Consider the following 15,025-nt stretch of genomic DNA (forward strand, 5'->3'; position numbering starts at 1 on the left):
AGGGAAAGAAGGAAAAGAGTGAAGGAAAGAGAAGACAGAAGAAAGAAGAAGCAGGAGAAGAAAGGGTAGGAAAAAAAGGGAGAAAGAGACAGAGAGAAGAAGAGAGTGGCAGAAGGGGAGGAATAAGAAAAGGAAGAACTGTAGGGAAGTAAAAAGAAAGAAAGCAAGAAAAAAAAAAAAGAGAAAGGAATGAAAGAAGAGACGATAGAGCAGATCACCAGCACGACGTCTATATCCCTGGACCCTGGAAGGAGTTGGTCCCTAACAGCCCCCGCCTTGATTAGAGTACCGCGCTCGGGCGCTGATGTTCCGTAATTAGCGCTGATGGTTCCGTCTTTGATGGTGTCCACCGCGGCGCCGTTGGCGACTGGGGAACTGCCAGCAGAGATAAAGAAGAGAGAATGATGGAAACGGAAGAGAAAGGGGAGGTAAGGATAGGGTGCAGCAGAGGAAGAACGAAACGGAGATGCAAGAGAAGAAAGAGAAGACACAGAAGGAAAAATTGGGAAAGAGAAGAAAGAAGAATGATAAGAGTAAAGATTAGAAAGTAGCAAATGAGGGGGAAAAAGACGGACTTGCAAAGGAAGAGGGAAACGAAGAATGAGAGATAAATGAAGGAAGAAATTCGTTCCTCCTTTCAGAAAGAAAAAGGACGAAAAAGGAAGACGGAGAGAAAGGTATCTATGTAAGCAAACAGCAAGCAAACAAGGGAAAAAGAAAAAAAAAAAGGAGGAGAAAAAGAAGAAAAAGAGGAGAATGGAAGGGAGAGGCGAGAGAGGAGGTGAGGAGCCCTGGTCGGAGGCGCGGTGTGTGGTGGAGCGTGTGAGGCGTCGGAGGAGCACACGGTGTCGCTGCAGGCTCAGAAACGGCGGCGGAGCGGCGAGGCGGCTCCGCCCCGGTGCGGCGGAGAGCCCGGCTGTGAGCGCGGGGGGGCGGCGCGGGGCGGGCAGGAGAGCCGGTGCGTCCGTGCGGCGGCGGGGAGCCGTGCGGGGCCCGTGCGGGTTCCAGCGGCGGCGGCAGCTGCGGCGGGGAGGATGGTCGTGAGTTGGGGTCTGGTGTTGCGGGTGGCGTTGGTGCAGGCGGCGTGGTCGGCGGGCGTTGGTCAGGTGCGGTACTCGGTGCCGGAGGAAGCCAAGGCCGGGACGGTGGTGGGCCGTCTGGCGCAGGACCTGGGCCTGGAGGCGGGCGATGCGGAGTGGCGGCGGCTGCGTCTGGTGTCGCAGGGCCGTGGGTCGAGCGTGGAGGTGAGCGGGGCGAGCGGGGCGCTGGTGGTGAGCTCGCGGCTGGACCGGGAGGAGCTGTGCGGGAAGAGCGCGCCGTGCGCCCTGCGGCTGGAGGTGCTGGTGGAGCGGCCGCTGCGCGTCTTCCACGTGGAGCTGGAGGTGACCGACATCAACGACAACGCCCCGATCTTCCCCGCCGCCCGAAAAAACCTCAGCATCGCGGAACTGTCTCTGCCGGGTTCTCGTTTCCCGCTGGAGGGCGCGTCGGATGCAGATGTCGGAGCCAACGCGCAGCTCTCCTACGCGCTCAGCCCCAGCGAGCATTTCCGTCTGGATTTACAAAAATCGAATGAGCGAAACATTGAACCGGATCTTATTCTAACTAATCCGCTGGACCGCGAGACGGTGCCTGTGCACCGGTTGGTGTTGACGGCGAGTGACGGTGGCCGTCCGTCGCTGACGGGCACGATGGAGCTGGTGATCTCGGTGCTGGACGCCAACGACAACGCGCCCCAGTTCAACCAGTCAGTGTATAAAGTGCAGCTGCTGGAAAGCGCTGCGGAGGGGACTTTGGTGGTGCGTGTGAACGCCACGGATGCGGACGAGGGAATTAACAGTGAGGTGACCTATAGGACTACTAACTTTTTTCCGCAGAGTGGAAAAGATGTGATCACCGTCAATCCGAAGACGGGCGAGATCCGTCTCACCGGGGCCCTGGACTTTGAAGAAGTCAGTATATTTGATTTTCGTATTGAAGCGAGAGACAAGGGGACGCCCCCGCTGTCTGGTCACTGCAAGGTGGTGTTGGAGGTGCTGGACGTGAACGACAACGCGCCGGAGGTGTGGGTGACGTCGCTGTCGGTGCCGGTGTCGGAGGACGCGCCGCCGGGGACGGTGGTGGCGCTGCTGAGCGTGTCGGACCGCGACTCGGGGGCGAACGGTCGCGTGCGGTGCGCGGTGTGGCCGTCGTCGCCGTTCGGTCTGGTGTCGAGGTTCGCGGGGTCGTACTCGCTGGTGCTGCGGGAGGCGCTGGACCGTGAGCGGGTGTGGGAGTACGAGGTGGAGGTGCGTGCGGAGGACGGCGGTTCGCCGCCGCTGCGCGCCACGCGCGGGGTGCGCGTGCCGGTGTCGGACGTGAACGACAACGCGCCGTCGTTCCTGCAGGCCGTGTACACGGTGCTGGCGCGGGAGAACAACGCGGCGGGCGCGGAGCTGGCGCGCGTGTGGGCGCGGGACCCGGACGAGGCGGGCAACGGCCGTGTGAGCTACTCGTTGTGGGAGGGCGGTGTCGGGGGCGCGTCGCCGTCGGTGGGGCGGCGCGCGGCGTCGAGCTACGTGTCGGTGGACGCGGAGAGCGGTCGGGTGTGGGCGGTGCAGCCGCTGGACTACGAGGAGGTGCAGGTGCTGCAGTTCGAGGTGCGTGCGGTGGACGCGGGGGATCCGCCGCTGTGCGGCAACGCCACGGTGCAGGTGTTCGTGGTGGACGAGAACGACAACGCGCCGGCGCTGCTGCCGTCGTCGGTGGGCGGTGGGTGGGGCGGATCGTCGGTGGAGGCGTCGTCGGGGTCGCTGTGGGCGTGGGCGTCGTGGGGTGCGCCGGCGGGTCAGGTGGTGGCGAAGATCCGTGCGGTGGACGCGGACTCGGGCTACAACGCGTGGCTGCGTTACGAGGTGTGGGAGCCGCGGGGGAAGGGCCCGTTCCGCGTGGGTCTGTACAGCGGCGAGGTGACGACGGCGCGGGCGCTGGAGGAGGCGGACGGTCCGCGTCAGAGGCTGGTGATCGTGGTGCGGGACCACGGGGAGCCGTCGCGCTCGGCCACGGCCACGCTGAGCGTGTCGCTGGTGGAGGGCGGCGAGTCGTCGTCGTCGTCGTCGGGCTCGTCGTCGTCGTCGTCGTCGGGTGTGCGGCCGTCGTGGGGCGCGGAGGTCGGCGCGGCGTCGGCGTCAGGAGCGTCGGCGACGAACGTGTGGCTGGTGGTGGCGATCTGCGCGGTGTCGAGCCTGTTCCTGCTGGCGTTGGTGCTGTACGGGGCGTCGCGGTGGGCGCCGCGGGCGGCCGTGCTGTCGGGCCCCGGTCCGGCGACGCTGGTGTGCGCCAGCGAAGTGGGGAGCTGGTCGTACTCGCAGCGTCAGAGCCGGAGCCTGTGCGTGGCGGAGGGCGCGGGCAAGAGCGACCTGATGGTTTTCAGCCCCAACTTCCCGCCGCCGCCCGGCCCCGCGGCCAAGGAGACGCAGCCGGAGCCTCCCGCTCTGCTGGACACGGTCAGTGGCCCTCCCTTTATCGCCTCTCGCCCCCTCCTCGCCCATGTGTCCCTTGTGTCCCCCTCCCCCGGGCAGTCGCTGTTGGTTGTCTGCGGGTCCGGCGGTGGGTGGGTGCTTGTCGGGTGCTTAAGGATGTGAATGGGACCTTTGCATCTGCCTTTGCATTGTTATCGGAGCCCCCTGTCTATCTTGCTTTGGGGGAAAGATAAATAAAGGTTTGACCCACCCAGGAGCAGTTAAGGTCCGCTGCTGAGAGCTGATATTGTGGTTGTTAATTGTGTTTCTGTAGAGAAAAATCACTGCTCATTGCGATAAGAGATGACATGACGTCAGCTTTGCAGACGCTTTGGCTTTGCTGGTGTGTAGTGTTTCCACCCGAGCTCGCTGTAGTAGCGCAACACACGCATTGTGTGGTGGTGACAGTTCCCCAGGCACTATTTTGCGCCGTATTTCCTTTGCTGAGTGCTGACCATGCTGATATTAGACGGGCTTTATTCTCTGTCCTCTTCTTTCGTTCTCTTCTGTAATAGAGTTTTGACAGATGGGACTTCTCACGGATTTTCTCTTCCTATGGTGTAATTTCTCCATTTTATTTTGCCCACTAGTGTCATTATGAACATTGGGAAGGCGCTGTTGTCTTTTCCTGTGTTCTTTTTCCAAGTATTTTGTAACCAAAGTTAGGCAAAGAAGTATGAACCAAGGTGTTAGAAACGGGAACTTTCTTTTTCTTTTCTCCCACTCTTCTACCGGGGTTGTGAACCTCTGTTCCTGGCTTAATTGGTGCCTTGATGTAAACTGACTTGTTTTCGTGTTCTTTTATTGTTGCATTAGTAGTCATTAGATGGCAGTAATGAGAGGTGATGTGCTTGTGTTGAGAACACATGTCCCAGAGTAGGGAATGGTGGATGCCTAGAGGAAAGCATGAGGCAGAAGAGGCACAGAGTGTTCCTGCCCAGGATCCTATCCAGGCTCCCAAAGTGTCTGGAGTTGGAGGCCTTCCCGATGTTGAGACAGAATGTGATATTGAAATGATCACAATGTCTTTATGGGTAACTCCCACTTGAGACAGTGGCTTGTGCTAGTGCCTGCCTGATGTAGGAAATGTATTCGTAAGACGCCCCGAGGTGCTGACTCCTGAATACTGTCTGATGAATCATATAATCAAAGAATAATAGAATGGTTCGTGTTGGAAGGGACCTTAAAGATCAAGTTCCAACCCCCCTGCCATAGGCAGGGACACCTCCCACTAGAGCAGGTTGCTCAAAGCCCCATCCAGCCTGGCCTTAAACACTTCCAGGGATGGGGCATCCACAACTTCCCTGGGCAACCTCTTCCAGTGCCTCACCACCCTCACAGTAAAGAATTTCTTTCTGGTATCTAATCTAAATCTCCCCTCTTCCAATTTAAAACCGTTACCCCTTGTCCTGTCACTACACTTCCTGACAAAGAGTCCCTCTTTGGCTCCCCTGTAGGCTCCCTTCAGATATTGGAAGGCTGCTTTGAGGTCTCCCCAGAGCCTTCTCTTCTCCAGGCTGAACAACCCCAGCTCTCTCAGCCTGTCTTCATAGGGGAGGTGCTCCATCCCTCTGATCATCTTTGTGGCCCTCCGCTGGACCTGTTCCAACAGGTCCATGTCCTTCCTGTGTTAAGGACTCCAAAGCTGGACACTGTACTCCAGGCAGGGTCTCATGAGCACAGAGGGGTAGAATCACCTCCCGCGACCTGCTGGCCACGCTTCTCTTGATGCAGCCCAGGATGCAGTTGGCTTTCTGGGCTGCCAGTGTGCACTGCCGGCTCATGTTGAGCTTTTCATCCACGAGCACTCCCAAGTCCTTCTCCTCAGTGCTGCTCTCCAGCCATTCTCCGCCCAACCTGTATTTGTGCCTGGGATTGCCACCTCCCAGGTGCAGGACCCTGCATGTGGCTTGGTTGAACTTCATGTGATTTGCACGAGCCCACTTCTCAATCCTGTCCAGGTCCCTCTGGATGGCATCCCTTCCCTCCACCGTGTTCACCGCGTCACCGAGCTTGGTGTCGTCAGCAAACTTGCTGAGGGTGCACTCTATCCCACTGTCCAAGTCTCTGACAAAGGTGTTAAATACCACTGGTCCCAGTACTGGCCCCTGAGGAACACCACTTGTCTCTGGCCACCAATTGGACATTGAGCCATTGACCACAACCCTTTGAGTGCGGCCACCCAGCCAGTTCCTTGTCCACAGAGTGGTCCATCCATCGAATGTTTTCGCTCCTCTTTTAGGAAAGATGTTGTGGGAGGGAAGCACTACAATCTGCTGTCCTTGTATAGTGGTGAGCATCTTTATCAGCTTTCACAGCTGTTGATGCTGCCCTGATGGATCCTTGCTCCCCTCTGGCAGTATTTTTAACAACAGGTGAGGATGTGGGATGTAATTCTTGTGCACTCATCTTCATGTCGTGGAGGTAAATGTGGCAGTGGCACTGCACAGCGCCTGGTCATTGTCAGATGTGAAGGGTGAACCTGTGAGTGGTACTAAGTAGCGCCTGGGCACATGTCATGGGTTGGGGGACTTTGAGCGAGGAAGAGTCTTCCCTGAGGGAAATGGAGATGCTGAGTATAACAACGTGTGTGTCATTGGAGAAGGCCTGGAGAATGTATGTTTAGGTGTGGAGATGCCATTTCCCAGTGCTTGGGGTAGAGGATGCCAGTAGAAAACCTTGAGAAGGGGCCTGGTGCACGGGGCTGGTCTGCTGGGATTGTCTCTGGATTTCGGCAAGTTCTGCATATTCTTGCACACTGTTGTTCTCTGTGGTATTGCTGCTTGTGCAGATAGCTGCCATATGCACCTTTAATCACTTGTTTTCGATGTGGGATTTTGGTGGTTAAACAGAAGCTTTTTGATATTTGGATTATGCTACCATTCTTCTCTCAACCTTCCTTGGTTATCTCTCTGTTCTTACTCTCTCGAGAGGGGGAAAGAAGTGCTCTCCGTATTCAGGATGTTGGTAAACTTGGCATTTCAACACAGTAGAATGGGATCCTTTGGTTTTCTTCTCTGCTTTCACCAAAAGCGGCTGGAGTTTGCCTCTGTAGAGATGATGTGTCCTGTTGTTATGCTTAACTCATTCAGGTGGGTGCACATACACGGGAAACCCCACACAGCAGTCCAGTTCCCACCCCGTTGACACTGTGGTGTGGGTTCAGCATTTGGTGTGATTTTCTCAAAGAATAAAACCTGTGCGGACAGGAGTCAGAGCTGTCAAGCTGTAGTCACAGAACCTTTAAGTTCTAATGCAGAGCTCTGGTGTTGCCACTGGAGACTGCTGAAAAGTCAGAAAAAAATCAGTGTGAAGCTGAGGCATCTGACAGTGTCAGGCTTTGCAGCCATTGTGTGTTTTTTGCTGTTTGTGAGGGAAGGTGAGGATGTGCAAAGGCCTGGGTCATGTTGAGCCTGGGGTTTAGAGCGGGGGCGTGTTGTTGGGCTGGAGCAGTACCTGGGTACTGTGGCAGTGATCCTGTGAATGGCTGAAGCAGGGCTGGGCATGTCGTGAGGTAAAGTGATGATGTACAAATGTGTGGGTGATACTCATTTCAGTACTGCAGAATGGGATCCTTTGGTTTTCTTCTCTGCTTTCTCCAATAGCACCCACAGTTGGCCTCAGTAGAGATGATATGTGCTTAACTCATTCAGGTGCGTGAATGTACACAGCAAACCTTGCACAACAGCCCAGCTCTCACCCAGGTGACGCCATGTGTGCGTTCAGCATTTGGTGTGGTTTTCTCAAAGAATAAAATCTGTGTGGACGGTAGTCATTGCTGTCAAGCAGTAGTCACAGAATCTTTAAGTTCTAATGCAGAGCTCTGGTGTTGCCACTGGAGACTGCTGAAAAGTCAGAAAAAAATCAGTGTGAGTCTCAGGCATCTGGGAAGAGTCTGCCAGACACTGTGAGGTTTTGTAGTCATCGTGTGGTTGTGTGCTGTTTGTGAGGAAGGTGAGGATGTGCAAAGGCCTGGGTCATGTTGAGCGTGGGGTTTAGAGCTGGGGCGTGTTGTTGGGCTGGAGCAGTACCTGGGTACTGTGGCAGTGATCCTGTGAATGGCTGAAGCAGGGCTGGGCATGTATCATGGGGAGTGTGACCTTGAGTGGGGAAGTCTTGCCTGAGGGAAATGGAGACGCTGGTTAGAACATGCTCTGTGTCACTGGGGAAGAACTGGAGAATGTCCGCTTAGCTGGAGATACCATTTCCCCAGGTGTGGGATGGAGGATGCCAGAGAAGACCTCAAGAAGAGGCTCCGCAGAGAGTGGTGCTTGCCTGGGTTACTCTCAGGTCCTGCAGAATTTCTGCATATCCTCCCTCTCTGTTGTTCTCTTCTTGCATTTTGATACAGTGGGATGGCTCCTTTGGTTTTTCTTCCCTTTTACCAAAAACTCATGGTTTTCTGTTTTTTCTTCTCTCACATTGGCAATGTGTGGATGAGATGTAGACTCTGGAATTGTGGCAGCTGTCAAGTAGCAGGTGTTCGGGCTGTTTGTCATCCGTGTGGAGGATGGCTTTTCCACTGCCTTGAGGAGAGGTTATTGTTTAGAGAATGTCCTTAATTTTCCGGTCTGCCTCCTACTTTCCTTGTGACAGAGGTCTCTAAGGGAGCACTGTGCGCTGTCCTGGTTTGAGGAAAACCAGAACCAACTTGGTAGTTTAGTCATTTTACTTCTTAGCTAGGCCTCTTCTAACTCTCTGAAATTAACAGCGTATTGTGGAGAGAACTGTTCATTCTCAGAGTGATCAGACCTGTGTTTATAGTCAATGCCAAGGAATGGTGTGCAGAGAGGCTCTTGCTTATACTTATTGCTATAGGAGCCAAGGTCATCTAATTTCTTTATTTGCCATGCTGGAGGGTCATAAACAGAAAAGCATAGAGGGGTCCCACCTGGAAGGAGGAGCGGACAGGAGAGGTGACCCAAAACTGATCAAGAGGGGTTTTGCATCCCATCTGCCACGCTCAGTCTAAAAGCTGAGGAATCAAAGGTTCAGCCCTCTTTCTTCAATGACCGCCGTCTGAGGAGGACTCTTTCTGTTTGTCTGCCTTTGATCCCAATCTGTGAGTTCCTTACTCCAGATCCTGAATGCAGTTCCCGTTCATCGCTGGATCCAATATGGGACTTCCCCAGTGCCTGTTGGTGATGTCATCCTGGGAGCTTGATACGGTTTAGTATATATTTTATTTATTTTCATGATTTCCTTTTCATTGTATTATTAATATTTCATTAAAGTAGTTTTGTTCCTTCTAAACTCCTAAATCTCTTTATCTTTTCCTTCTCCTCTCCTTGGAGGGAGAGGTGGGGGGAGAGCATCTGTTGCCTGTCATGAGATGATTTGGCCTAAACGACACTAGCATTTTCAAGGCTTTTGCAGAGCATAAGTAATTTCCTTTTTTTCCTGTGCAACTTCCCCAGGAATCTCTGATAATGTTAATTGAAAAATGTTCCTTAAAATCAATTCTCCTTTCCTGAAAATGTTTTTGATTTTGATGAACGAAGCGGTTTGTTCATTCATCATTTGTATTGTACAGGTAAGTTGCTCAACAGGATGAGTACTTTTTTTCCTGTTTAGTCATGCTGTCTTCATTTTGGATTGACCGAGTGCTGTCTGCATTGTTATTAATGCCTGTAGGTCTGAAGCAGCAAAGCACCACTGCCTGCTTTCATTTTCCTTCTGCTTCCAGGCACAGCTTGAGCAGACGGCAGCAAGGGCAGAGGGAGGAGGGACCCGAATGCGTTGCACGGAGTGGATGTGTTGGGTGTTGAGGGGATATTGTGAGTGAAAATGTTGTGATGTTACCTTGGTGCCTTTTGTTTGGCTGTGTGGGAGGTGGGTCATGCTGATGAAGGAGAGGTATTCCGTGGGACCACAATGCATTTCTTTGGGTGGATGTGTCAGGCGTCAATGGGGATGTACTCAGTAAAAATGCCATGTGTTATCCTCATGTTCTTTGTTCGGCTGTTAGGGTTGAGCATGCTATTCCGAGGCGACTGATACCCCTGTTTACCGACGGTCTTGGTTTGCACTTGTTCTGACAGTGCATTCCTGCCTGAAAGGGAAAGGAAGAGCTTTTTTTCCAGCGTGCAGGTGGAAAACTGAAGCTGGAAGAATCAAGGTATACAAAGAGTGGTCGGGAGCTGTGGTTGCCCTATGCTTTTTCAGCCTTTGTGGAGGATTGTTGTGTTGGGTTGTGATGGGTTTAAGTTTCTGAATGAGAGACTCGTCTGTGTTGCTTGTCTTTTTTACCAGATGTCCAAGTACCTGGGTCTTGGGCTTGTGTTTCAGAGTGGTGGATTCTTTTGTGATGTCGCAGAGCTGTTCTTTGCCATATGATTGCCTCGTTGTGTTATTTGCTGGGTCCTTGAGATGGCTAGTATGCCGAGGAGGTGTTCTTCTTCCAGAGGATAAGGGGAGGTGCAGATTCATAAACTGGGGAAAAGCGGGAAGGTTGTTCCCTATTCGAAGGATGGAAGGCGATAGGGAACAGAGAGCTCTTGCCAAAAGGCATGTCCGTGGTTAATGGCGAGCTTGGTGTAGACATTTAAAAAACTTTTGATAATGGAGAAACGAACAGAAGATACAAGGATGGAAGTAGAAGAGTAAGGGAAGCAAGGATAAGGCAGGTTAGAAAACTAAATTAAAAAAAAAAAACAAAACCAACCGGAAGACGAGAGAGGAAGGAAGATCAAAAGGACAAAGGGAAGGAAGGAATCTATGGAAGTAAGAAACAGGCAAAGAAGAAATAGAAAGGAAGAAAGAAGGAAGGTACAGGAAAGAAGGAAGAGATGACAGAGCAGATCACCAGGATGCATTGACATTACATTGACACGACGAGTGGAGTGGAGCACCTCAGCATCCTTAGTACTCGGGAACGGCGTGTAAGTCTTGGTGAAAAGCGGTGAGGAGAAGGAATGAGGACTCTTGCCTGAAGAGATGTCCATGGTATAGTGCGAGCGTGGTGCAGACCTTTGTTAAACATTTTGATTAAAGCGAAGAAGAAAGGAAGAGAGAATGGCTCGAGGGTTTTTGTATAAACAGAAAAGGACGCAGGATGAGACGGGGCAGGGAAAGAAGGAAAAGAGTGAAGGAAAGAGAAGACAGAAGAAAGAAGAAGCAGGAGAAGAAAGGGTAGGAAAAAAAGGGAGAAAGAGACAGAGAGAAGAAGAGAGTGGCAGAAGGGGAGGAATAAGAAAAGGAAGAACTGTAGGGAAGTAAAAAGAAAGAAAGCAAGAAAAAAAAAAAGAGAAAGGAATGAAAGAAGAGACGATAGAGCAGATCACCAGCACGACGTCTATATCCCTGGACCCTGGAAGGAGTTGGTCCCTAACAGCCCCCGCCTTGATTAGAGTACCGCGCTCGGGCGCTGATGTTCCGTAATTAGCGCTGATGGTTCCGTCTTTGATGGTGTCCACCGCGGCGCCGTTGGCGACTGGGGAACTGCCAGCAGAGATAAAGAAGAGAGAATGATGGAAACGGAAGAGAAAGGGGAGGTAAGGATAGGGTGCAGCAGAGGAAGAACGAAACGGAGATGCAAGAGAAGAAAGAGAAGACACAGAAGGAAAAATTGGGAAAGAGAAGAAAGAAGAATGATAAGAGTAAAGATTAGAAAGTAGCAAATGAGGGGGAAAAAGACGGACTTGCAAAGGAAGAGGGAAACGAAGAATGAGAGATAAATGAAGGAAGAAATTCGTTCCTCCTTTCAGAAAGAAAAAGGACGAAAAAGGAAGACGGAGAGAAAGGTATCTATGTAAGCAAACAGCAAGCAAACAAGGGAAAAAGAAAAAAAAAAGAAGGAGAAAAAGAAGAAAAAGAGGAGAATGGAAGGAAGAGGCGAGAGAGGAGGTGAGGAGCCCTGGTCGGAGGCGCGGTGTGTGGTGGAGCGTGTGAGGCGTCGGAGGAGCACACGGTGTCGCTGCAGGCTCAGAAACGGCGGCGGAGCGGCGAGGCGGCTCCGCCCCGGTGCGGCGGAGAGCCCGGCTGTGAGCGCGGGGGGGCGGCGCGGGGCGGGCAGGAGAGCCGGTGCGTCCGTGCGGCGGCGGGGAGCCGTGCGGGGCCCGTGCGGGTTCCAGCGGCGGCGGCAGCTGCGGCGGGGAGGATGGTCGTGAGTTGGGGTCTGGTGTTGCGGGTGGCGTTGGTGCAGGCGGCGTGGTCGGCGGGCGTTGGTCAGGTGCGGTACTCGGTGCCGGAGGAAGCCAAGGCCGGGACGGTGGTGGGCCGTCTGGCGCAGGACCTGGGCCTGGAGGCGGGCGATGCGGAGTGGCGGCGGCTGCGTCTGGTGTCGCAGGGCCGTGGGTCGAGCGTGGAGGTGAGCGGGGCGAGCGGGGCGCTGGTGGTGAGCTCGCGGCTGGACCGGGAGGAGCTGTGCGGGAAGAGCGCGCCGTGCGCCCTGCGGCTGGAGGTGCTGGTGGAGCGGCCGCTGCGCGTCTTCCACGTGGAGCTGGAGGTGACCGACATCAACGACAACGCCCCGATCTTCCCCGCCGCCCGAAAAAACCTCAGCATCCCGGAACTCAACACGCTGCCGGGTTCTCGTTTCCCGCTGGAGGGCGCGTCGGATGCAGATGTCGGAGCCAACGCGCAGCTCTCCTACGCGCTCAGCCCCAGCGAGCATTTCCGTCTGGATTTACAAAAATCGAATGAACGAAACATTGAACCGGATCTTATTCTAACTAATCCGCTGGACCGCGAGACGGTGCCTGTGCACCGGTTGGTGTTGACGGCGAGTGACGGTGGCCGTCCGTCGCTGACGGGCACAATGGAGCTGGTGATCTCGGTGCTGGACGCCAACGACAACGCGCCCCAGTTCAACCAGTCGGTGTATAAAGTGCAGCTGCCGGAGAACGCTGCAGAGGGAATGTTGGTGGTGCGTGTGAACGCCACGGATGCGGACGAGGGAATTAACAGTGAGGTGACCTATAGGGCTACTAACTTTTTTCCGCAGAGTGGAAAAGATGTGATCACCGTCAATCCGAAGACGGGCGAGATCCGTCTCACCGGGGCCCTGGACTTTGAAGAAGTCAGTATATTTGATTTTCGTATTGAAGCGAGAGACAAGGGGACGCCCCCGCTGTCTGGTCACTGCAAGGTGGTGTTGGAGGTGCTGGACGTGAACGACAACGCGCCGGAGGTGTGGGTGACGTCGCTGTCGGTGCCGGTGTCGGAGGACGCGCCGCCGGGGACGGTGGTGGCGCTGCTGAGCGTGTCGGACCGCGACTCGGGGGCGAACGGTCGCGTGCGGTGCGCGGTGTGGCCGTCGTCGCCGTTCGGTCTGGTGTCGAGGTTCGCGGGGTCGTACTCGCTGGTGCTGCGGGAGGCGCTGGACCGTGAGCGGGTGTGGGAGTACGAGGTGGAGGTGCGTGCGGAGGACGGCGGTTCGCCGCCGCTGCGCGCCACGCGCGGGGTGCGCGTGCCGGTGTCGGACGTGAACGACAACGCGCCGTCGTTCCTGCAGGCCGTGTACACGGTGCTGGCGCGGGAGAACAACGCGGCGGGCGCGGAGCTGGCGCGCGTGTGGGCGCGGGACCCGGACGAGGCGGGCAACGGCCGTGTGAGCTACTCGTTGTGGGAGGGCGGTGTCGGGGGCGCGTCGCCGTCGGTGGGGCGGCGCGCGGCGTCGAGCTACGTGTCGGTGGACGCGGAGAGCGGTCGGGTGTGGGCGGTGCAGCCGCTGGACTACGAGGAGGTGCAGGTGCTGCAGTTCGAGGTGCGTGCGGTGGACGCGGGGGATCCGCCGCTGTGCGGCAACGCCACGGTGCAGGTGTTCGTGGTGGACGAGAACGACAACGCGCCGGCGCTGCTGCCGTCGTCGGTGGGCGGTGGGTGGGGCGGATCGTCGGTGGAGGCGTCGTCGGGGTCGCTGTGGGCGTGGGCGTCGTGGGGTGCGCCGGCGGGTCAGGTGGTGGCGAAGATCCGTGCGGTGGACGCGGACTCGGGCTACAACGCGTGGCTGCGTTACGAGGTGTGGGAGCCGCGGGGGAAGGGCCCGTTCCGCGTGGGTCTGTACAGCGGCGAGGTGACGACGGCGCGGGCGCTGGAGGAGGCGGACGGTCCGCGTCAGAGGCTGGTGATCGTGGTGCGGGACCACGGGGAGCCGTCGCGCTCGGCCACGGCCACGCTGAGCGTGTCGCTGGTGGAGGGCGGCGAGTCGTCGTCGTCGTCGTCGGGCTCGTCGTCGTCGTCGTCGTCGGGTGTGCGGCCGTCGTGGGGCGCGGAGGTCGGCGCGGCGTCGGCGTCAGGAGCGTCGGCGACGAACGTGTGGCTGGTGGTGGCGATCTGCGCGGTGTCGAGCCTGTTCCTGCTGGCGTTGGTGCTGTACGGGGCGTCGCGGTGGGCGCCGCGGGCGGCCGTGCTGTCGGGCCCCGGTCCGGCGACGCTGGTGTGCGCCAGCGAAGTGGGGAGCTGGTCGTACTCGCAGCGTCAGAGCCGGAGCCTGTGCGTGGCGGAGGGCGCGGGCAAGAGCGACCTGATGGTTTTCAGCCCCAACTTCCCGCCGCCGCCCGGCCCCGCGGCCAAGGAGACGCAGCCGGAGCCTCCCGCTCTGCTGGACACGGTCAGTGGCCCTCCCTTTATCGCCTCTCGCCCCCTCCTCGCCCATGTGTCCCTTGTGTCCCTTGTGTCCCTTGTGTCCCCGGGCAGTCGGGCTGAGTGGGCGGGTCCGGCGGTGGGTGGGTGCTTGTCGGGTGCTTAAGGACGTGAATGGGAGAGAGAGTTAATGGGACCATCTGCCTTCGCGTCCTTGCCACAGCCCTTGGGCTGTTGCTTTGGGGAGAAACTAACGGTGTTGCCTCACCTCAGCAGAGGTTTGCTGTTGTGGGTGTGAGTTGTTCTCCCGTAGAATAGAATCACTGCTGATTGCGATAAGAGGTGGCACGCCGTCGGCTTGCTGGTGTGCAGCATTTCCAGCCGAGCTTCGTGATGGAGCGAGGGGTTTTGCGGTGAGAATTCCCTTGGCAATATTAAGTGCCTTATCGCTGTTCTGGTGTCAGCTGTGGTTTCCTGTGGAAAACTGTGTCCTGCCTTTCTTTGATTCTCCTTTAGAAGTTCCTGACTCAGGGTGGCCGTTGGTGTTCAGGATCTTCTGTCCCCGCGGTGTAATTTCTCCATTTTTATTCATTCACCAGAGTCATTAAGAAAGTAGGAAAGCGTTTTGGACTTTTCCTGTGTTCTTTTTCTACCGATGTTGTTACTCTATGTAATAGTACAGAGTGTTCAGGGAGGGGATTGTGACCCAAGGCAGATGTTAGAAATGGGAATTATTTTTTTCTCTTTTCCTGCTCCCCCAAACCATGGTACAGATTACTGTTCCTGGCTGGAGAAGTGACATGATATGATGTACGCTGTCCTATTTTAGGACAGTCCTTCAGTGTTTGTATCAACATTGACAGCCGTATGGGAGCCCCGGAAATGTTCTTTTCAAGAAAACCGAAATTGTCTTCTACATTAGAAATTGTTATGCTGTGCTCATCAGCATTCGGATTGTTCTCTCACTGTAGGAAATCACTGTCCGTTGCCATCAGAGCTAT

The 15,025-nt window shown here is 55.6% G+C and overlaps 1 protein-coding gene and 1 pseudogene across 1 annotated transcript; both read left to right on the forward strand.

Moving 5' to 3' along the window:
- Window positions 1–1,034: 1,034 nt before the first annotated feature.
- On the forward strand, window positions 1,035–3,623 carry LOC141470125 (protocadherin alpha-5 pseudogene; annotated as a pseudogene).
- Window positions 3,624–11,598: 7,975 nt separating this feature from the next.
- On the forward strand, window positions 11,599–14,190 carry LOC141470126 (protocadherin alpha-2-like). The gene has a single exon (XM_074156049.1). It carries the CDS (start codon window positions 11,599–11,601, stop codon window positions 14,188–14,190), a length of 2,592 nt encoding a protein of 863 aa, XP_074012150.1.
- Window positions 14,191–15,025: the final 835 nt, after the last annotated feature.

This window comes from Numenius arquata, chromosome 11 (genome assembly GCF_964106895.1).
Source record: "Numenius arquata chromosome 11, bNumArq3.hap1.1, whole genome shotgun sequence".
Classification (NCBI taxonomy): Eukaryota; Metazoa; Chordata; class Aves; order Charadriiformes; family Scolopacidae; genus Numenius; species Numenius arquata.